The sequence below is a fragment of the Phyllopteryx taeniolatus genome, chromosome 13 (assembly GCF_024500385.1).
Source record: "Phyllopteryx taeniolatus isolate TA_2022b chromosome 13, UOR_Ptae_1.2, whole genome shotgun sequence".
NCBI lineage: Eukaryota > Metazoa > Chordata > Actinopteri > Syngnathiformes > Syngnathidae > Phyllopteryx > Phyllopteryx taeniolatus.
Genome location: NC_084514.1, coordinates 22,219,251 through 22,242,064, shown reverse-complemented (window position 1 = coordinate 22,242,064; position 22,814 = coordinate 22,219,251). Strand labels below are relative to the sequence as shown.

The 22,814-nt window shown below is 41.7% G+C and overlaps 1 protein-coding gene and 1 long non-coding RNA gene across 5 annotated transcripts in view; one reads left to right on the top strand and one right to left on the bottom strand.

Moving 5' to 3' along the window:
- Positions 1–20,817, top strand: part of LOC133487404 (uncharacterized) — a 26,701-nt gene extending 5,884 nt beyond the window's left edge. Inside the window, exons 3-5 of one of the 2 annotated variants that reach the window (XM_061793901.1) lie at positions 6,610–6,736; positions 8,302–9,171; positions 17,859–20,817. In XM_061793901.1, coding sequence (XP_061649885.1) covers positions 6,610–6,736; positions 8,302–9,171; positions 17,859–18,408 — 1,547 coding nt within the window. In that variant the 3' untranslated portion in view covers positions 18,409–20,817. Of the gene's footprint in view, positions 1–1,061; positions 6,737–8,301; positions 9,172–17,858 lie in introns of those variants that run through there. The other variant, XM_061793902.1, reaches the window with a different exon arrangement.
- Positions 9,240–22,814, bottom strand: part of LOC133487406 (uncharacterized) — a 33,223-nt gene continuing 19,648 nt past the window's right edge. The window contains exons 3-4 of one of the 3 annotated variants that reach the window (XR_009791305.1): positions 12,603–12,709; positions 9,240–12,522 (exon numbers count right to left, since the gene is read on the bottom strand). This is a non-coding gene — a long non-coding RNA (uncharacterized LOC133487406). Of the gene's footprint in view, positions 12,710–20,797 lie in introns of those variants that run through there. The other 2 variants (XR_009791304.1, XR_009791306.1) reach the window with 2 other exon arrangements.

Genomic DNA, 22,814 nt, shown 5'->3' with positions numbered 1-22,814 from the left:
TTAGTATTAGTATTAGTATATTTTGACAATTTTTAAATATTTAATTTTGATGCCATGTAAAAATGGCATCAAACCACATTTTTTAAGCAATGAAACATCTGAAAATAAAAATTTGCACATAACGTATTTGTATATATGGAGTACAAAAGTGTTTACCAGTACTTGCAGTGTTTTTCGATATGATCTTGTGTCAGTAGCGTATATGCATCTACTGTTTGTGTATGCGGAGTGTATATCAGTAGTTGTCTGCATATATGTGGGCATGTTGTGCTTGTCCAAGAATGGCCCAGAACATAACAATAAGGAGGAGGATAGGGAGAATTCAAGGGAGTTTGCCTTAAATCTGGCTGTGATTAACCAATGCACATTATGTAGTTTTACATTTAGGTTCCCTAAAGACATTTATCAAATTTCCAGTATCTCCATGTTAATTTTTCATACATTCTTGTAAATTAATTTGCAACACTAGTTCGGGCACAAATATATATAGCCTACTGTAGTTCTAGAGTGTTGCTGATTGGAGAAAGATTTTTTTCTACATTGTTTGATATCGTCGCTGTTGGGCAGAATCCTCGCACCTCCAAAATGACTACTTTTCAGGAAAAGCAAAAAAAATGCCATTTTACACGAGTTACCAAACACTGCTTTGTGCAATTTGATATTATACCTCAAATTGCTATCATATACCCTTGCACAATAAAATCCACACAATACCACCCCAAAATTATGCTTACTCACTAATTTAATATATTACTAATTTAGTATGCTAATGCATTATGCTGTCATTGATTAAAATGGGAGGACACATTGCCACCACGTCCCCAGCGCCAGCTGTGCTCCTGAAAGTGTGTGCTCACGGCTGGCCCCGGGCGGGGGGGACTGGGGGGAAAAAGTGGCCTGGCAGTCAGGGACAGACTGGCCCAGTTCATGCGCACTGCGGGGAAGTCAGCCAGCCGGCAACACAAATTTCTGTACATAGTGTGAGCATACATGTTCCATATTCACGTTTGTATTCGCATTGTTGGGCAAAGGGTTCCATAATGCAAACTGATAGCAAGAGATGTCCCACCATGTTTTTTGTTCCCAGCTGAAGAAATTGGGTGGGATGGTTGTGTTTAAAATGGATTGTGTCACTTTGAGTTTTTAAGTTGTCTTGTCTTTGCTGCGACTTCATACAAATTAGACATACCAGATCTTTGGTGTTAGCGGGATGGCTGCTTCATCTGGCTTGAATCCAAAATGTTCCCACATCGCCGTGGTGGAATTAGGGATTAGACCTAATTCCATTTATGCCGCTCAATTTTCTGTCACTGCAACGGCCGCCTCACCGTCAGAAAACCTAGCTTCGTGTACGCTAGCACCCGCATTTCGTACGCACGCGCGCACACACACACCTTCACGCGTGCAAACACCCAGACGCACACGCACAGGGCCAATCAGACAGAGGGTCCCCGCTCTTCACTATCTCTGATTGGTTTAGAGACCACGTTGAAACCCAGCGTGTGTCTGCTTTCAAATTTTTTCTTACTCAAATGACTGGGCAGCTTAATGCACCCTATGTCCCCCCCTTTCTGTTTCATTTGCTTCTTTGTTTTGTGGCAGGCATTGGCCTATTGGCCAACCGGGAATATTCCTGGTTTCCATGTACGCCAGTCCACCCTTGGCCTCCCCGGATGATTTAGGACACACTGTCTATAGGCTCTATTTTCGTAGACGCTGCATCTGCAGCAGGCTGCAATTTCTGTCGTATCTTGATTTTCGTGCAAACGCAAGGCTCACTGCGTCTTTGCCAATTTGGCAGACCAGTCTATGCCAAACTGGGCGTTTCAGCGCAGTGAGGGTGTATCCTTTGACATGGGCCCAATGAAGTGATAATTTGGTGGCAGAAAGTCGGTCTCAATTTACGCCCGCTGGGACGATGTCTAAGTCTGGCCCAGTAGGTTGAGCGCTGGTCTCATGCGATTTTCGTCAATTTGTGTGGTGGATGTCAAATGAACAGCAGACATTGAACCCTTGGAATCACTGTAGAAATCGATTAATTAAATGCATTATTATTATTATATTTATATCAAAACATCACACTAGCCGGCATGCAAGTATGGGGATGGCATACAAACAACCAGGGTTGGGGATGGATGCATGAGATCTGCAGCCATATTTAACTTACCAGCAGTTAACACCCGGCCATTCTGTATTTAATAAGGGTACCACGCTCATGTTGGCTCTCTGTTGGCTTATGGACCAAGAGCAGTGACAATGCTCCAGTCACGGATGGATTGCTCCGTCCTCTTCTGTACAGCGATGCGTCCATGCGAGACTGTCATTGCGCTGCATTTAAAGGGAATGAGTGGAGCCGCTTTGAGTGACAGTGAATGAAGTTGGCTGTGTTCAATCCCACAGCGGAGCAAACCGCCCTTTTTTAAATATGCCGGGGTGCGCTGGTCTATGAAATTACGAAAACCTGATCTAACCTGCGCCCACGCAGATTTACGTCGCCCGCCGCACCGTATTTACGCCGGTCACGGAAATAGAACCCTTGGTCCCCTGGCTGTCCTGTGAACAACTCAGGATCCTCCCGGAACATCTGGATGAAGTGGCTGGGGAGAGGAAAGTCTGGGCTTCCGCTGTCAGCGACACACCAATAATAAGTCCGCAACCCACTTTTGGGTCCCGATCCACCAGTTGAGAATCACTGGTCTAAAACAGTTCATATGCCTATTATTTGGGCAAATCCCCCTGGACCTATTCCCTGCACTCTGTAGGAAATGAGAATATTGCTTACATTGGACCACTCTTTGCATTTTCGCTAGTCTTTCTTCTTTTTTGTTTTTTAAATTGTCGCAAGAGGGGCCTGAAAAGTCACAAAATTTTGCGAAAATGTGTTAAGATGGAAATATTGTAGTCACAAGTCGTTGCTCTTGCTCGCTTGTACCGTCGACACAATGTCAAAATAAAAGCACACCATTCGAAGTAAAAACAGAGCATATTTTACATTTAATTTTGACTTCATGAACACTGCTAGGTGCAGTCAGAGACTCTGGCCCAATGTGGCCTGCAGGTTGTGGTTTTGCCAACGTCTAAATTAGGTGATTTAATAGTCAACCTGATTAACATACAGTATACTGACTAACATCAAGTAACCAGCTGAAGGTCTGATGCTCTATTTTAATATTGTTTTAGTTGACCATGATCCAAAAAAGTTTTTTTCTGGTTTGGAAATAACAGGTATCTCCCAGAAGTTAATAAGACGATGTACAAGAGTCATCATTGTGTAAAATTTTTTTTTATCAGCTTTTATATACATTTGAAGTAAAAGTGACATGTACAGAATTATCAATACCGTTCTCTATCGGCTATTACAGCAATCAAACACTTCCTATAATTGCTGAATAGGTTTTTGCATGTATCCACTAATAGTTTTGCCAATTCATCTTTAGCAAGGAGCTCCAACACTTTCATGTTGCAGGGTCTCCTCGCCATCACCCTGATCTTTAGCTCCCTCCACAGATTATCAATTGGATTCCAGTCAGGATTCTGGCTGGGCCACTGAAAAAAAAAAAAAGTTTTGTCCACTAACCATTTCTTCACCACTTTTGCAATGTGTTTTGGGTTGCTGTTGTGCTGAAATGTCCACTGGTGCGCAAAGCCAAGTTTCTCTGCAGACTGCCTGATGTTGTTGAGAATCTTCAAGTATTGCTTTTTTTCCTGGTGCCGTTCTCTGTGATTAGGTTTCCCGGTCAACTGGTTGAAAAACACCCCCAAAGATTACGGTTCCCACCACCAGTGACTGTGACAGTGGGGAGGCTGTTCTTAGGGTTTAAGGCGTCCCCTTTTTTACGTTGAATAAAGGATACATCACTGTGGTCAAACAATTCAATTTTTGTTTCGTCTGACCATAAAACAGGAGACCAGAAATCTTACTCTTAGTCTGCCTTGAGACATTGCCACCAGCCTAGCCCAGATTCACCAAGTGGTGATGCTTGGATTATGTTTCATCTCCCTCACTATCGTCCTGGCCAGCACAGGTGTCACTTTTGTTTTACAACCACGTCCCCTTGTAAGGGTTCCCTTATGTCAGGGGTGTCAAACTCAAATTCACGGTGGGCCAAAATAAAAAATTGGGACAACGTCGCGGGCCAAACTCAATATTTAATGAAAAATCACTGAGATGCGCATGTTTCCCTTTTCTGCAGAAATGTAGCGTTAAAGTTAATCATTGACAACAAAGTAAAATTTTGCTTAAACACTAAATCGGGAATAAACAATCTTTAACATTATAAACAAGTTAAATCAAATTTGCGTTAAAATACATCAGTGGTATTTATTTGTTGTTTTGTATTTAAATAGATAACATGAATTCTTCTGTCTGTCTATCTTCTATTTATCTATCTCCAACTACCTTTCTTTTTGATGTAAATCTTTTTTCAAAGGCCAACAACAAAACAACCCAAAAAATAAGAATGTCCTTCAATAAAAATCTAAACCTCAAACTATTAATGGTCCCTGCCTAGGAGTTGATAAAGGTCATTAAAAAAAAAAATTCAATTATGTTATATTCTTTGTAATAGCCACATTTGCTCTGCACACGACAAACAGGTCTGTCTTTTAATCTGCCTCCCACCTGTCTTGGAATTTAACAGTTTTCCATCTTTCATTTGGCCATTTTTGAGAATGGGAAGTGTAAATTTGCTTGAGGAGACTGGTAGCATAGGTGCTAATGACTGGAACAGAAAGGGAAGGGGCGCTCGCCGGTCTAGACGGATGTGCCAACACACTAGCAAAGTATTCTGGGATTTATAATATTAGTGGCGCATGTGCTATATACTGGCGGGCCAGCTCTAATACACATTTAATATGGTCTTGCAGGCCAAATATAATTGCATTCATTTGCAAATTTGGCCCCCGGGCCTGAGTTTGACATATATGCCTTATATGATTGATTAAATACCTAATAATAACACAACATTGCTTATATTTACTGTATGTAAGCTTGCTTTTATTTATATAAGCAGTTTGTTTTTGCTCGTCACCTCAGTATGTTGTACGTCAAATCTTTTAATAATGTTCAATATGTGCATGCTTCTGGTAGAGGAATGGACCATTAGGACCTGTGACTCTCCTGTAAAAGCTTTCTCAAAAATTTTACGATAAACGCCAACATTTAACTACAGTATTGTATATGATGTGCTGTAGGTGTGACAGACGAATTTAAGGTGGACGTGGGACTCCATCAGGGATCAGCCCTGAGCCCCTTCCTTTTTGCAGTGGTGATGGATAGGCTGACAGATGAGGTTAGACTGGAATCCCAGTGGACCATGATGTTTGCAGATGACATTGTGATCTGCAGTGAAAGCAGGGAACAGCTGGAGGAACAGTTAGAAAGATGGAGGCATGCACTGGAAAGAAGAGGAATGAAGATTAGCCGAAGTAAAACAGAATATATGTGCATGAATGAGAGATGTTGAGGTTCACTCTCGGAGTGACCAGGTTGGATAAAATTAGAAAGGAGCTCATCAGAGGGACAGCCGAGGTTCGATGTTTTGGAGACAAAGTTAGAGAGCGCCGACTTCAATGGTTTGGACACGTCCAGAGGAGAAATAGTGAGTATATTGGTCGAAGGATGATGAGGATGGAGCTGCCAGGCAAGAGAGCTAGAGGAAGACCAAAGAGAAGGTTGATGGATGTCGTGAGGGAAGACATGATGGCAGTTGGTGTTCGAGAGGAGGATGGACTTACATGGAAAAGGATGATGTGCTGTGGTGACCCCTAACGGGACAAGCCCAAAGGAAAAGAAGAAGAAGAAGATTGTATATGTTTTCAAAAGTTTTTAAATATCTCATTCCTATTTTATGTTGCAATAATAGTAATTAATTGTTTAGTGGCTAATTTACCCAACTAGTTTTGATTTGTTAGTAAGCCAATGAATGATAGTTCAAACGAACATGGCGTCTCATATTCTAGATGCCAGCTTTATTGGTCTCCTTGACATTATTGAGGAGCATTTTTGTCTACTGAAATTAAATACATCTTGTTTAATTCTTGTTCTAAAATGTAATTATTTATTTGGGATCTGACGCTGTTCTTTGACATGCAGAGAAAGAAATAACTGTTGTGTTATCGCATACACATGCCTAATATAGAGTCATCAATGATTCTGCAAAAGTTTCCTTAAAAATGCAAGATATATACTGTCATTTTTTTTTTCCAGAAATGTAAAAAAAAAAACATTGCATAAAATGGCATAATTTTTAATACGGTACATCTAGAGTAAAATGGAATCAATATTGGTGTTCATACTGCTCCTTTTGTTTGAGGAGATTACTCCAGATTTTTATGAGTCTTGCATCAATATTTTGGATTGTTGATGTCAATAATTTAAATAAACTCCTTGTCACAGAACATTGAGCTGTATTAGCCCCAAGGAATTATTTATTCCTCATCAGTATATAGATCCCATTTCAGGAACACACAAATGTTAGAAAATTCCATGTAATACTGCACTTTGATAAAATACATTATCCAAAATATAGATCACAAGTGGATTGGACCACATTGATTATTTCTCCTGTTGCTCTTGTTTCATTGAATTACATTTGTGCTGTTTTCTAGGAGTGGGGAGCAGGTCCCACGTCAGTCTTGAGTTCAGTGCCATGGTATTACCAGTTACTGACAAAGACAAAGATACTGCCGGGTGGTCATTAAAATCTCCTGCTGGGACCACCACAGTGGTCACAAGGTTAGTGTCAGTGTCAATGTGACAAAGTCATTTGTAATACAATACATGTACAACCCCAATTCCAATGAAGTTGGGACGTTGTGTTAAACATAAATAAAAACAGAATACAATGATTTGCAAATCATGTTCGATCTATATTTAATTGAATACACTACAAAGACAAGATATTTAATGTTCAAACTGATAAACTTTATTGTTTTTAGCAAATAATCATTAACTTAGAATTTTATGGCTGCAACACGTTCCAAAAAAGCTGGGACAGGTGGCAAAAAAGACTGAGAAAGTTGAGGAATGCTCATCAAACACCTGTTTGGAACATCCCACAGGTGAACAGGCTAATTGGGAACAGGTGGGTGCCATAATTGGGTATAAAAGGAGCTTCCCTGAATTGCTCAGTCATTCACAAGCAAAGATGGGGCGAGGTTCACCTCTTTGTGAACAAGTGAGTGAGAAAATAGTCGAACAGTTTAAGGACAATGTTCCTCAACATACAATTGAAAGGAATTTAGGGATTTCATCATCTAGGGTCCATAATATCATCAAAAGGTTCAGAGAATCTGGAGAAATCACTGCATGGAAGCGACAAGGCCAAAACCAACATTAAATGCCAGTGACCTTCGATCCCTCAGGCGGCACTGCATCAAAAACCGACATCAGTGTTTAAAGGATATCACCACATGGGCTCAGGAACACTTCAGAAAACCAATGTCAGTAAATACAATTCGGGGCTACATCCGTAAGTCCAACTTGAAACTACGATGCAAAGCAAAAGCCATTTATCAACAACACCCAGAAACGTTATGTTTAACACAACGTCCCATCTTTATTGGAATTGGGTTTGTCCATTAATTGACATCTGATTTAACTGTTTAATAGTTCACAGTGGACTAAGCTGCCATGTTTTAAAATTTCCTGTTTACTATTTACTGTATGTTCTATCCATAACTAATAATTATCTTTGAGGGTTCTTTCTTGAGACAAGCAGCGCTGTTTCTTGAGACACACCATCTATTCATCAACTAATATGATTTGATATTTGTAGTTTCTCCGGGTACTCTGGTTTCCTCCCACATCCCAAAAGACATGCACACTAGGTTCATTGAAGTCTCTAAATTGCCCATGGGTGTGAATGGTTTTTTGTTTATATGTGCTCTGCGATTGGCTGGCAACCAGTTCAGGGTGTACCCCGCCTCCTGCTCGTTGATAGCTGAGATAGGCTCCAGCACTCACGCGACCCTTGTGAGGATAAGCGGCTCAGACAATGGATGGATGGATGGAGATTTAGATTACATTTTCCAACTTACTTAAAATGTATACCATTGAGCTTTTGTGTTTTATTTTCTCTTTTTTTTTTAAATGGGAACATCTTTAATATTCACCCATGATATTTATTTTAAATAACAGGAGTACAATAGGGTTTTGAAGGAATTAAATTCAATCTTTGGATGTACTGTGGAACAATACACAGATTGTAACAGGAATAAAGGGAATAACAATGAACAAAAAACGGTTGGCCAAATTTAATGTCATAGTGGTGATAAGCAATTGTACAATCTTTCTTCCAGCCCCAATAAAGAGGACAGCTCTCCAGACTCCAACCTAACGCTGGAATCTGACTCCAGTGGCGTCTTTCTCTCGTTATCCAATCAGAGCCAGGAGGGGGATGGCTCTGACAGCGACCAGCCAGTCAGTGGCTCCGACCTAGGCAGCAGCAACACATCATTGGAGAAGGACGGGGATGATGGAGGTTTAAAGGAATGGGGCAGAGAGGAGAGTGCTGAACTCCAGTGGTGCTACCCCTCACTGCTCAGCACAACCCCTCATGAAGACGTGGAAGGAAATAAGGAAAGAGAGGGGGATATTTGTGGCTCAGCAGGGGGAGAGGAAATTAGAGGGAAACATGGGGATGGATGGAAAAATGAAAAAGGAGGACTATTTTCAACTTATAAGTCCACACTGGACCATACAGAAACAAGTCAGTGTGAAGCAATGCCACCGAGAAGAAAAGTTACCATAATGGGAAATGACCCCCTTCTTCCGCCATCTCCCTTGAAGCAGACCATCAAACATCTTATTGATCCTTATCATAAGCCAATTAGAAGCTCAGGACTGGACTGTGGTGACATAGATCCATTTGCCCAACCAGATAGCTTTGTATATCTTGCTGTGTCTGCAAGACCTGGCCAACATGGAGAGATCTCCACAGTTACAGATTACTCAGCTCATGACATAAAGCAAGAGCGCATGCGCCAACACTTTGACCACAGGAAACCACACTTGGAGCAGTCCAGCTTGGAACCGGATGCCAGGCCATCTCACCTTGCCCCCCGTAAACCAGAAGAAGGAGATTTTTTGTGCACTGACAGCTTTGTATACCTAGCTGCCCCAGCTTGCCTTCTCTTAGGCCCAGAAGGATCTACGTCATACAGTGGCAGGTATGTTTATTTTTTATTTTATCCTTAGGGTGCGTTCAAACAAGCACCCTTTCGTTATAATCAAATCATGGTTCTTTTTTTCCCTTGATGTGTTTCTTTTGGTCAGGTGTGAACATTTAGTAGACTTGGTGAAAATGAAAATCATGGGCTTCAGTTGTGGTGAGATAACAGTCCAAATCTCTGACATATATCAGCCATCAGGCACATGCACACAGAGACCCCACCCCTTTTTGCTCTGGATGAAAAAAGTACCCTTTTTGCTGGAGCCCATTTTTCTCCTTCATTCACATATTAAAAAAAAAAAACACTCCGTCATCAATTCCACCCAAAGTGTTTTGATATTTAAGGGGCATTTATTTGAGTCCTTGGGAGGGTTGTACATACTGTATGCTCGCAACTTAATTTATTTGGGGTTAATCGGAGGAAGGTCTCTGTCTGACCCCCATTTAACATGAGTTTGAATGTGATTGCTGAATTCTGAACACAGCCACATCCCCATTTATTAGAGGGTGTGTGCACTTGTACAACCACATTTGTCATGATACGGTGGTGTTAATTTTAATTGGACCCAGAAGCAGGTGGAGGCTGAAGAAGTTTGTGGAGAATGGTTTATTGAGAAGAGATTCAGAGATGCGTACTGGCAGGTCGTTTAGACAGGGAGCGTGCGGCAGGTGGCGGCGTGAGCAGGTGTATGGCTTGGTAGCGTTGTGAAAGAGGTCAGAAAGGCAGGGAACACGGAAGTAGCACTGAAGACAAGTAAGAACATGGAGGTCAGAAATATTGCGAGAACTGGCATAGCTTACGTGTAAGTTGCGAGCCGGTGTACCACGGGTGAATGTTAATACTCTAGCAGTGGAGTCTTGGATCTGGCAGGCTTAAATGCGGGTGATGATGAAGGCTGATTGACAACAGGTGCGCAGCCAGGGTGGTGTTGATTACTGGGAAGAGAGAGAAAGAGAGGAAGAAAGAGAGGGGCGCAAAGCGCCACCCAAGCTCCAACAAGGGAACTGCAGGGCACAGCTCATGACAGTAACCCCCTCTAAATGGATGCCTCCTGGCTAAGCGCGCAGGTGGAGACAGGCTTGAGTAGTGAGACATGGAACGCCAGATGAATCTTAAGAGCTTGTAGAAGTTTTAGTTGAACTGACGTGCGATTGATGATTTTAGTGATCGGGAAAAAAACAATAAAGCGTGGAGTGAGTTTACAGGATTCAGTCTGGAGTGGGAGGTCACGGGAGGAAAGCCAAACCGTCTGACCCACCTTGTACTCAGGCGTAGGGGAGCGATGAAGGTCCGCAAGCCGTTTATTTCTCTCAGCGGACCGGGTTAAGGCCGTCCTGACATTCTTCCAAATGGACTGGACCCTTTGTAGGTGATCCCTTACCGCGGGAACCGCCACCGCATGCTCCTGTTCCCTACATAAGGGAGGTTGGAAATCTTAATAAGCCAGTGGCGGAGCTGGAGAGGGTGTTGTGGGCATATTCTATCCAGGGGAGGAATGTGCGCCAGGAGGTGGGGTTGCGTGCGGCAACGCAGCGAAGGGCGGACTGATTTGCCCGCTCCGTCTGGCCGTTGGACGTTATCCGAAAGACAGGCTGGCTGCTGCACCCACCACTTTACAGAACTCCTTCCAAACTAGGGAGGAGAACTGAGGACCTTGGTCCGACACGATGTCGATGGGGATTTACAAGGAGGTGATTTACAAGGAGGTTAGCAGTTTCAAAGACAGAATGTAGCTTGGGGAGGGGTATGTAATGGACACACTTGGAGAACCGGTCAATAATGGTGAGGATGACGGTGTTATCTTCTGATGGGGGTAGGCCGGTGACAAAGTCCAGGGAGATGAAGGACCAAGGGGAACTCGGAATGGGTAAGGGGTGCAGCAGACCAGCTGGGGGTTGATGAGAAGCCTTGACTCGGGCACAGACGGAGCAGGCTAGGACAAACTCTCGGGTGTCTTTGACTAGGCTGGGCCACCAGAAGAGTTGCTGGATGAAATGGATGGTACGGGTGATGCCAGGACGACAGGTGAGCTGGGAGTTATGGGCTCACTGGAGGAAGTCAGAGCGTGCGGAATCGGATTCGAACAGTCTGTTAGGAGGTCCGGTCTTGGGATCTAGGTCAGTCTTCAGAGCCTCTTTAACTACCTGTTCGATTTTCCAAGTGCCTGCTCCAACGAAGCACGAGGAAGGGAGGATGGGTTCTGGTTCTGCAGGGATGAAGGGGGATGAGTACATACGAGACAGGGCGTCAAGTTTGCGGAAACCAGGGTGGAAGGAGAGGCTGAAGTTGAATTGGCTCTGGAAGAGGGCCCAGCGAGCTTGTCGGGGGTTAAGACGTTTGGCGGAACGTACGTAGGCATGGTTTATGTTATCGGTCCAGATGACAAACAGAGAATCACTCCCCTCCAGCCAATGAATCCACTCCTCCAATGCCCAAATGATGGCCAGAAGCTTTCGGTTGCCAAAGTCATAATTCCGTTTAGCAGGGGATAGACGATGGGGGGAAAAAAGCACAGGGATGAAGTTTTTGGGAATAGGGGTCCCGCTGTGAGAGAACTGAACTGAATTGAATTCCACAGTAAAAAGCCACGGAACTAGAGCCCTGAGTGAGTGTAAGGAGGCGTCCAGTGGCTTCCCTGCCTTGAACGGGGTGATCAAGACTTTCTTTAGTTCGGCGGAAAAGGAGTTAAATGACGCGAGTACCGGGGAAGAGTTGTGCCATAACGCGGTTCCCCATTTAGCTGTTTTTCTGCGGAGGAGGTTAGTGACGAATGCGACCTTGGATTGTTTGTTGGGGTAGTTTAACGGTTGTAAATTGAAAACTAGGGAGCAATTTAGGAGGAATTGGCTGCATGCACCTAAGTCCCCGGAGTAGGCGAGACATGAGGCTCTTTGTACGGGAGGCGGGATGGATTGGAGGCTGCGGGCTCGGAAGGAGTACTCACAGGAGTAAGGTCGGACTGAATTTGGGAAGAGAGGAGGGAGACTTGTCGAGGGAGTGTGTTCAATGAGTCCATGATCTCTCGGAGAACTTTGTCCTGTCTTCCTATGTGGGTGCTTGGAGGGTGAGTGCTTCTCTTAACGCCTCCGGGGTTGCTGGGTCCATGCTGGCCAGAGTATTCTGTCACGATACAATGGTGTTAATTTCAACTGGACCGAGAAGCAGGCAGAGGCTTTTTGAAGAAGTTTGTGGAGAATGGTTTATTGAGAAGAGACTCAGAGGTGGATCCTTGAGGCGTACTGGCGGGTCGTCAAGACAGGGAGCATGCGGCAGGCAGTGGCGTGAGCAGGTGGATGACTCGGTGGCGTGGTGAAAGAGGTCAGCAAGGCAGGGAACACGGAAGGAGCACTAACGACAAGGAAGAACATGGAGGTCAGAAATATTGTGAGGACTGGCGGAGCTTACGTGTAAATTGCGAGCCGGTGTACCACGGGTGAACGCTGCTGGCAGTGGAGTCTTGGATCTGGCAGGCTTAAATGCAGGTGATGATGAAGGCTGATTGACAACAGGTGAGCGACCGTGGTGGTGCTGATTACTGGGAAGAGAGAGAGAGGGAGAGAGAGGGAGAGGGAGAGAGGGGCGCAAAGCGCCACCCAAGCTTCAACAAGGGAACTGCAGGGCACAGTTCATGACAACATTATCGTAGTTGTTTTTTTTTTATTTCCTGTTTCCCCTCTCATTTTTTTTCTCAGTTTTTCAATTGAGTTGTTCAGATTATAGGTTAATTTAGAGTATAGTGGAAAAACGTTTTGAAATGATTTATCTTGGTCTCATTGTCGTATACCACAAAAACCTGCCATTTGAACAAGGATGTGTAGATTTTTTTTGTATCCGCTATAGCTTCCCTTCAACTCCTTTGTTAATAGTTGTTTTATTGACTGTGTTGATTGTGTTAACAGAAATAAATGTCATGTCATGCCCCTTGAACAGGAAGCCAGAAATAAGGACATTAAATCAAAAGCACCACTAAGGATTTCATCACTTAAATCACTTTTTACACACTTCGCTGTATTCAAAATCATAAAATAAATTCTGGATTGGAAAGAAAAACATTGTATTCTGCTGGATCTGGTGGGGCTCTAGCTTTAATGCTGAATTGTTACTGGTTGTTTCTCCCCGTGCCTGCGTGGGTTTTCTCCGGGCACTCCGGTTTCCTCCCACATCCCAAAAACATGCATGAATTGGAGACGCTAAATTGCCCGTAGGGATGACTGTGAGTGCGAATGGCTGTTTGTTCCTATGTGCCCTGCGATTGGCTGGCAACCAGTTCAGGGTGTACCCCGCCTCCTGCCCGATGACAGCTGGGATAGGCTCCAGCACGCCCGCGACCCTAGTGAGGAGAAGCGGCTCAGAAAATGGATGGATGGATGTTACTGGTTGTACAACCCCAATTCCAATGAAGTTGGGATGTTGTGTTCAACATCAATAAAAACAGAATTCAATAATTTGCAAATCATGTTCAACCTATATTTAATTGAATAAACTACAAAGACAAGATATTTAATGTTCAAATTGATAAACTTTATTGTTTTTAGCAAATAATCATTAACTTAGAATTTTATGTCTGCAACACGTTCCAAAAAAGCTAGGACAGGTGGAAAAAAAGACTGAGAAAGTTGAGGAATGCTCATCAAACACCTGTTTGGAACATCCCACAGGTGAACAGGCTAATTGGGAACAGGTGGGTGCCATGATTGGGTATAAAAGGAGCTTACCTGAATTCCTTAGTCATTTACAAGCAAAGATGGAGCGAGGTTCACCTCTTCACAAGAGGTTCACAAGTGTGGGAGAAAATAGTCGAACAGTTTAAGGACAATGTTCCTCAACGTACAATTGCAAGGAATTTAGGGATTTCATCATCTACGATCCATAATATCATGAAAAGGTTTAGAGAATCTGGAGAAATCACTGCATGTAAGCGGCAAGGCCCAAAACCAACATTGAATGCCCGTGACCTTTGATCCTTCAGGCAGCACTGCATCAAAAACCGACATCAATGTGTAAAGGATATCACCACATTGGCCCAGGAACACTTCAGAAAACCAATGTCAGTAAATACAGTTTGGCGCTACATCTGTATGTGCAACTTAAAACTCTATGATGCAAAGCAAAAGCCATTTATCAACAACACCCAGAAACGCCGCCGGGTTCTTTGGGCTCGGGCATCTAAGATGGACTGATGCAAAGTGGGAAAGTGTTCTGTGGTCTGACGAGTCCACATCTTCATATTGTTTTTGGAAATTGTGGACGTCGTGACCTCCGGGCCAAAGAGGAAAAGAACCATCCAGACTGTTATAGACGTAAAGTTCAAAAGCCAGCATCTGTGATGGTATGGGGCTGTGTTAGTGCCAATGGCATGGGTAACTTACACATCTGTGAAGGCACCATTAATGCTGAAAGGTACATACAGGTTTTCGAGAAACATATGCTGCCATCCAAGCAACGTCTTTTTCATGGACGCCCCTGCTTATTTCTGCAAGACAATGGCAAACTGTCATGAACGGAACAGCGGATAGGACCCAAAAATGCATGACTCCAAAACAAATGGACAGTTTCCAAAAAGAGAGGTTTAATAGACGGGCATAGGTCGGTACACAGGCAGGCAATCCAAGAAAGGCAACAGTATCCAAAAACATGAGGCAAAGAGGCAAGGTCGATAATCGGAACAGGGTCAAGCCTTACTGTGAGTCTATGACGTGGAAACAAGGAATGCTGGAACGCGACGACAAGGTACAACGAACTGGCAATGAGAGGGAATGAGACACGAGGTTAAATACAATAGGTAATTAGGGTGAACGAGGCACAGGTGGTGAAGATGCTCACAGGAGCAGGTGTGTGTGAAACAGGGAGGGGGCGACAAAACCCGGAACACACACACACATGACACAAACCACATTCTGCATGTGTTACAACAGTAACATGTGGCTTCGTAGTAAAAGAGTGCAGGTACTAGACTGGCCTGCCTGCAGTCCAGACCTGTCTCCCATTGAAAATGTGTGGCGTATTATGAAGCGTAAAATACGACAAGGGAGACCCCGGACTGTTGAACAGCTGAAGCTGTACATCAAGCTAGAATGGGAAAGAATTCCACCTACAAAGTTTCAAAAATTAGTGTCCTCAGTTCCCAAACGTTTATTGAATGTTGTTAAAAGAAAAGGTGACGTGTTGTTTCCATAAAATTCAAAGTTAATGATTATTTGCTAAAAACAATAGTTTATCAGTTTGAACATTAAATATCTTGTCGTTGTAGTGTATTCAATGAAATATAGGTTGAACATGATTTGCAAATTATTGTATTCTGTTTTTATTTATGTTTAACACAACGTCCCAACTTCATTGGAATTGGGGTTGTACAATACATCCAAAGAGGCTTTGCACATGGTGTTACACCAATCCCATTTTACAGTCAAATAAGTACCTTTGCGTTTTGTTTATTTAGCTACAGTGTAGCAAAGCAAAGCAAATTCATTTATAGAGCGCATTTCATACACAAGGTAACTCAATGTGACTTCCATGATTAAAAACATTAAAAAACAAAGAAAAAAAAGACCGTGTAAACATTTAAAACAAAGAGAAAAAAAATTAAAAATACAATTAAAACAGCGTACAGTGCAAGAAATATCTTTTAAAAGTGGAAATGCTCTAAAAGGAATGGGGAAAAAGAAGAGTTTTAACCTGGACTTAAAAACATGCACACTTGGGGCTGACGTCACTTCTGTTGGCAACTTATTCCATTTGTGTGCAGCATAATAGCTAAATGCTGCATCACCAAATTTGCTTTGGACTCTGTGGTCCACTATTTGACGTGAGTCTGTCGATCTCAGAGCCCTACTTGGTTTATTTACTATTCGCATTTCATTAATGTATTCAGGACCAAACCGTTTAGTGATTTATAAACCAGTAGCAGAACTTTAAAATCTATTCTAAAGCGGCCTGGAAGCCAGTGTAAAGACTTTAAAATTAGAATAATATGCTCTGACCTCTTTGTTCTGGTCAGAGCCCGAGCTGCAGGATTCTGAATGAGCTGCAGCTGTTTAATGCTCTTTTTAGGGAGTCCAGTCAGAAGACCATTACAATAGTCAAGTCTACTTGAGATAAAAGCATGGATGAGCTTTTCCTGGTCTGCTTGATACATGCAAGCCTTCACTCTGGATATGTTCTTCAGATGGTAAAAGGCAGTTTTGGTAATTGATTTGATATGACTGTTGAAACTCAGCTCGGAATCTATCAGAACACCAAGGTTTCGGACTTGGTCTTTGGTTTTTAAAGAGAGTGACTCCAGGTATTTACTACCAGCAATTCTCTTTGTTGCCAAAAGCAATTATCTCAGTTTTGCTGTGGTTTAATTGAAGAAGATTTTGGCTCATCCAGTTATTTATCTGTTTTAGACAGTGACACAACACCTCAATTGAACTGTAGTCATCTGGAACCACTGCTAGATATAAATGTGTGTTATCTGCATAGCTATGGTAGTCAAAATTAAAGTTCTGAAGAATTTGACCCAAGGGTAGCATATACAGGCTGAACAGGAGGGGTCCAAGAACTCACCCTTGAGGGACCCCAAAGGTCATTGCCATTCGATGAGATTGAACCCTTCCAATGGTTACAAATTAACTACTTTCCTCCAGGTAGGACCTGAACCATTTAAGGACTGTTCCATTTAGTCCTACCCACGTTTACAACCTTTTCAGCAGTATATTATGATCTACCGTATCAAAAGCTTGTCAACCACAGCAAACAGAGTGTGAGTATTGTTGAAGTTCTTACTGATGATTTCAGAAGTGTTTCTGTCTAGCTCTGACTAACTCTTTGTTAAAATTACAAATACGTTGTCTGTAGAGGTCATAGTCAATTTGGAGGTTACTTTTTCTCCACTTACGTTCTGCTTTCCTACACTTTGGTTAAGAGGTCTTTACCATTATTGTGCTCCTCCACGGTGTTCTAGGTCGCCTCAAGATTGCCTTAGTTTTAATAGGAGCGACAGCATTCATGACATTTGTGATTTTACATATGAAATTATCCAAAAGTTCATCAACTGTGTCAGCATTCACCGTTTGTGGCACAGCAATAGTCTCCATAAACCTAGTGGCGGTGCTCTCATTTATGTACCTTTTCTTAGTAGACATAGAGGTTGTCTGAACTTTTGGAAGAATCTGTAATGAGACAATGGTTTGATAGATTCACATTTTATCTTCACTAAGTTTGTAGTTCTACTTTTTTTGTGCCATATTTCTTTGACCAACTTTCTGTCCCTTGTAATTACAGGGATAAAAAATGCCTGATCTCCATAGGGGTCTGACTTATTCTGGAAAAGACCCCGCAGATACCAGTCAGATGTAGGACAACTTGTTTGATGTATTTGAATGCTTCAAATAATTATAGTGCTTTGTCTTCCCTAATTTTCTCCCAGTGGGCCTGGCAGCACCTGGCATGGCAGCAGTTGCCCATTGGTGTATGAATGTGAGGCTTTGGGTAGTGTGATGGTGTAGATAAAATGCTATATAAGTGCAGTCCATCTACCATTTAACCAATCGCCAACCGTGCTGCTCAAATACTCATATCAATAAAATTAATTAATTTTCAAAAGGGAGTTCAGTGGGCCATGATTTTACCGTCATTGATCAAATTAAATGAAAATGACCCGTATCCTTAATACAAATTTATGTGTGTGTCTTTCTTTCCAGGGAGTCAGACTCTGAAAGTTCTGGTTCTGACCCTGTGGATGAGTCTGTTTTGGGTTGCGGTTCAGTGGGAGGTGACAGTGATTGGGACTCGGATCTGTCAGACTCGGGTGCCAGTCGCCCCTCAAGAGTTGCTGCTGCAGGGGGTAAATCTGCTGGGTTAGCCAAAAGGCTGCCAGCAGAGCCTCGTTGGGACTCATTTGGAGAAACCACACAACCTGAGGTGCCAGACGAGCCCTTCATTGAACAAGACCAAGACAGCAAAGCAAGGAAGGGTCCTGTTGGATCGGCAAACTTGGCCAATGCACCTGCTGCAGCAACAGTGACGCCAATGACCGCAGCTGAGCAGTCGTCAACAACCAAGGTTACTTGGCAGTTCAAACCAGCCCAGAGGTCCGTCTGCACTGGAAGCAGGAAAGAGAAGGAGATTACATCATTATCATCATCATCAGGGGCAAGGATAACTGCACTTGATGGAGGTGAGGAGCATCAGCCTCCCCCTTCGTCTTCATCATCCTTATCATCATCGCCATCATCCTCCTCTTCTGGTTAAACCTGGGCCTTTGGGAGGAGCTTTCATCGCCCAAGCTGAGTTGAATCCAAAAAGGTAGAGAAGTTCTTCAACTTTCTCTGTAGAACTGATGGCTTGAACAATCACAGCCTTTTTTTTTGCCTGTAATCTTTTCTTTTTAATCGTTTTTACCATTGCCTTCTTACGACTTTGCTAAATAAAGCTGCATAAAAGCTAACCAAATGAGATTACAATACAGTATGTGATGAATTCAATCAAAAGACTATGAGAGACTGTGAGGAAATACAGCCAGTGAAGGTTTTTACTGAAAGAAATGCACAGTGCTTTTGAAAATTAATATCTATGGATACTTTCCAGAATTCAGGGTTGGCCTATTGCATACATTTTCACAATATTCTCTTTTTATTATGTTGAATGTACTGTACATACAGGATTACAACAACAATCCACTACAGAATTAATTCAAAACTATATATATATATATATATATATATATATATATATATATATATATATATATATATATATATATATATATATATATAGAGCGTAATATTTATCTTAGTAAAGAATTTGGCATTGTCCTTCACCATTAAATGGTATGTGTGGGACTATAAACAGAGAGATAATCCAACTATGTAACATGTTTTCGGCCTTTTTATTTTTCTTTCCCTAATGCTAATTTACAGTATATGGATGTATTTAACTGACAAACCTTTAAGAACTGACGGATGTCAAGCTAAAGTGTACAGTGTATTTTATAAGCACATTTAACATTGCAGTGTCTTTAACAGTGTGTGACCGATATATTTTGAACATTGAAATTAGAGAATTGTATTCTATATAGTATGTGGTACAGTAAATATACAGCCATAGAACATTCTGCAAGGATTTGTTGACATTTCCTTTAAATGTTTTGATTAGACTTGAAAATGTGAATGTATTAATAATCGAGCAATATGCTTACAGTTCCATGTTATATTTTATGTGAAAAGTGTTGACTGAGTGATTTGTGTATACTGTAGTTTATGATAAGTTTAATTTTCTTCCTAGACAGCCAGATGCTATTTAAGAATGCAGTTTTAGCCTCCAGTTGAGGTATTGCCTTTATTACGAGAGCTAATTTACTAGATGATGCCCGAAATGATGGAGAGTGTTTGTCTTAAAACGATTGTATTTGCTCAGACATTGTCAAACTTGATCAATATCCGTATTACAAACTTTCTTGCCCATCACTCTTGTAACACTCAATGTAGTTTTTGAAAAGTTTTGCCTTTCACATAAATATGACAGCATTAACTGTATCAGTAACTCCAATATAAATATTTAAAAATGAATTGAACAAAATTTTGCCATACTTGGAGATGAGTGTCATGTGATCGGGTATTGATGAATTAGCTTTGGGAGTCAGAAAGCTAACAGGCTTCTACATTATGGCTTTCAAAAGTCAAATATTTTTACTTTAATTCTGGGTGTATGTTTTGTTTTCTCTTTGGCTTTTTTTATGGCAAAAAACATACGTATATCTAGAGAAGCTTCTGATCCATCTTTTGATGATGATATAACCGCTGCTGGCGATGGAAAACCCAGCAAGCCTTTCCCCGTTAACTCTGGTGTCAAACAAGGTTGTGTGATCACACCCACACTCTTCTGGTTAATGGGGCTGTTTCACAAGACCTCTCCTAAATGATAGCGTTGGCATTCAGTATTGCTTTGATGGAAACTTCTTTCATCTCCCTATATTTCAGGCTAAAACAAAAGTATCGTTGAGCTCCAATGTGAGGATGACTCTTCTGCTCTGGATTGGATTACAGTAAAATGGACCATGGATTGCAGACAACCGCTGATGCCTTGTAATTTTTATTGTTGCTTATCAGCTCAAAACATCATGTTCAATATATGTGCTTGTTGTCATGATGCTTGTGCTGATTGAAGTGATATTTAGCTTTCCTCTAACAAAGTCAGTGGGCAAAGTGCAGTTTGTAGCTGGAGTAAATTTTTCATGGACACTCACAGCGAATGGAGATTCACGTTTTCTGAAAAAGTCAAAATAGCCAATTGGATTTTGGACAAAGTTTTTAATCGGAAGAGTAGTAACAATTGCTTGACGCAATCAAGGGAGAGGACGATGCTGCCAGATTAAATGTGACAAAGGCATCTCTGATGTGAATCAGGTGGTTTTATGAAATGCGTGTTCATGGGCTGAAAGAAAAATCACTTACAAAGCAGGTGTAGTCATTGAATTTGAAATTGTTAGAATGGACTGGTAATATGAACTTTGAAGTTTTATCTCTTAGGCGTCCATTTAGGGCGACGCTAAAATTTTATTTTAAAAGTGAATTTACTGTGGAGATGCTACATACCTTGCTTGAGGCTGACTTATGGACTATGTGTGCTTTTCTACTCTAAATAAAACCGATTAATAAAGTATTGCTTTGTTCAGTGTAACCAATAAGCTGCAAAATACAATACTGTGAAAGTCTTAGACCAAAATGAGCTTTTATGTAATGACCACTTTAACAGCAGTAATTTAAAGATAATAAAACAGTAAATGGTATAGTACAGTATATGGACAATATAGTATTGCGAAAATAAAATTCATGGAGGGAATTTTGTGCATTCAATTGAGCATCAAATGGATACATTTCAGTGGTGTATTTCTAACTAGTGCTTTTGAGGACATATCTACTTTGGGATGAAGTGATTACGTATTAAGAAACTGTATACTATTTTTGCATTTTTAGGTCCTTGTATTTCACACTTTGAATGTCTGAGGAGGAGTATTTAGATTACGACTGAAGTCCGAAACCCAAAATGATCACAGGCAGTCAGCCTGCTTTCAAACAGACCAACAAAACTAATTTAATCAAATGAGCAATACTTAATTATTAACAGTTAGCATTTTATTCAATGCAGCGTAACTAAAATAGCACCAAAATCACAACAGACAATAATTCCTCTTTATAATTGAGCAGATATATGGAACATGCTGCTTATAAGAAAAAGAAAAAAAAAACAGCTTGTATAATATAAATGTTACATTAACTAAAACATATCACATAGGTCATACGACATTAAAATGTACCGGTACTGAAAAATACCAGACAAGACATGAGAGTGAGAGACTCAGGGACTCAGAGAACAGTAGGCACAACAACATCCAATATCCACAATAATAATTGTCCCATGATGACAGCAATAACGACGATACTGGTCCGCACCCAGCACCGCCGTCCCCGGCCTCGCTACTGTCAATAACAAACAGGTAAATGTGCAGGCTGACCTCCAAAAGAGAAAGAAAGACAAAGTGAAACAGGTTAGTAACATACTACATGGATCGTGATGAGACAACAGCACTGTATCCATAGTAATAGCCATGATGTTAATATAAAGAAGTTGAGATAAGAAGATGTAAATGCGAGAGAGAGGAGAAGAGGAAGGGAAGCTCAGTCTAGGTTTGTAGCAGTGAGATGAGGCAGGACAAACCTGAATCATCCCTGACAAGAAGTGGTACCAAAAAGGAGTTTTAAATTTACGCTTGAATCGAGAGAGGGTGTCAACAAGAGAGGAGCCTGATAGCTAAAGGCTCTACCTCTCGTTCGGCTCTTGAAAATTTTGGGAACCATAAGTAAATGTAAGCTCTTTGAGGCGTAACATTCTACTCGGTTGATAAGACACATAAACTCTTTAAAGTACGATGGTGCCTGGCCATGTAGTGCTTTACATGTAAGGAGGAGGATTGTGGATTTAATATTGAATGTTATGTTTATAGGAGCATTTGCAATGAAGAACACAAACAAAGAGGTTTTCAGTAAAAATGCTGACATTCAACTCTTGAATTTAAGGTTGATAGAGAAGTGGGAGTGAAACTAAAATACAAAGATATAGGCTGTCTATATAACCAAAACAATAAACAAATATTACAGGACAAAAGCACTGGATAAGGAGACTATGCATTCGATACACAAGAAAACTATTCTTCCCGCAAGTAACCTTCAGTAATACGTTTTCTTGAAGGTTTATCAGTTAGGTCATTCCAATAACAAACATCATCGATCCATGCCCTTTCGTACGTGTGATTGTTATTTTTAGTGACTTAATTAAAGAAGAAGAAGAAGAAGAAGAAGAATCTTTTATTGTCATGAACATGCATGCATGCACACGAAATGTGTTCTCTGCATTTAACCCATCACAGTGAACACATACACATGTTAGTGGAACACACTGGAGCAGGGGGCAGCTGAAGCGCCCGGGGAGCATTTTTGGGGTATCAGTGTCTTGCTCAAGGACACCACAGCCATGAGTCCGGGGGATGTTGGCGGATGGTCCAGTCGGGGTTTTTGAACCAAGTTCCCCCACGGTGGCAGGCGATGATCTTAACCATTGGGCCACGGCTGCCCAAAGTGAGTTTTTGTTTTGTTCTCTGG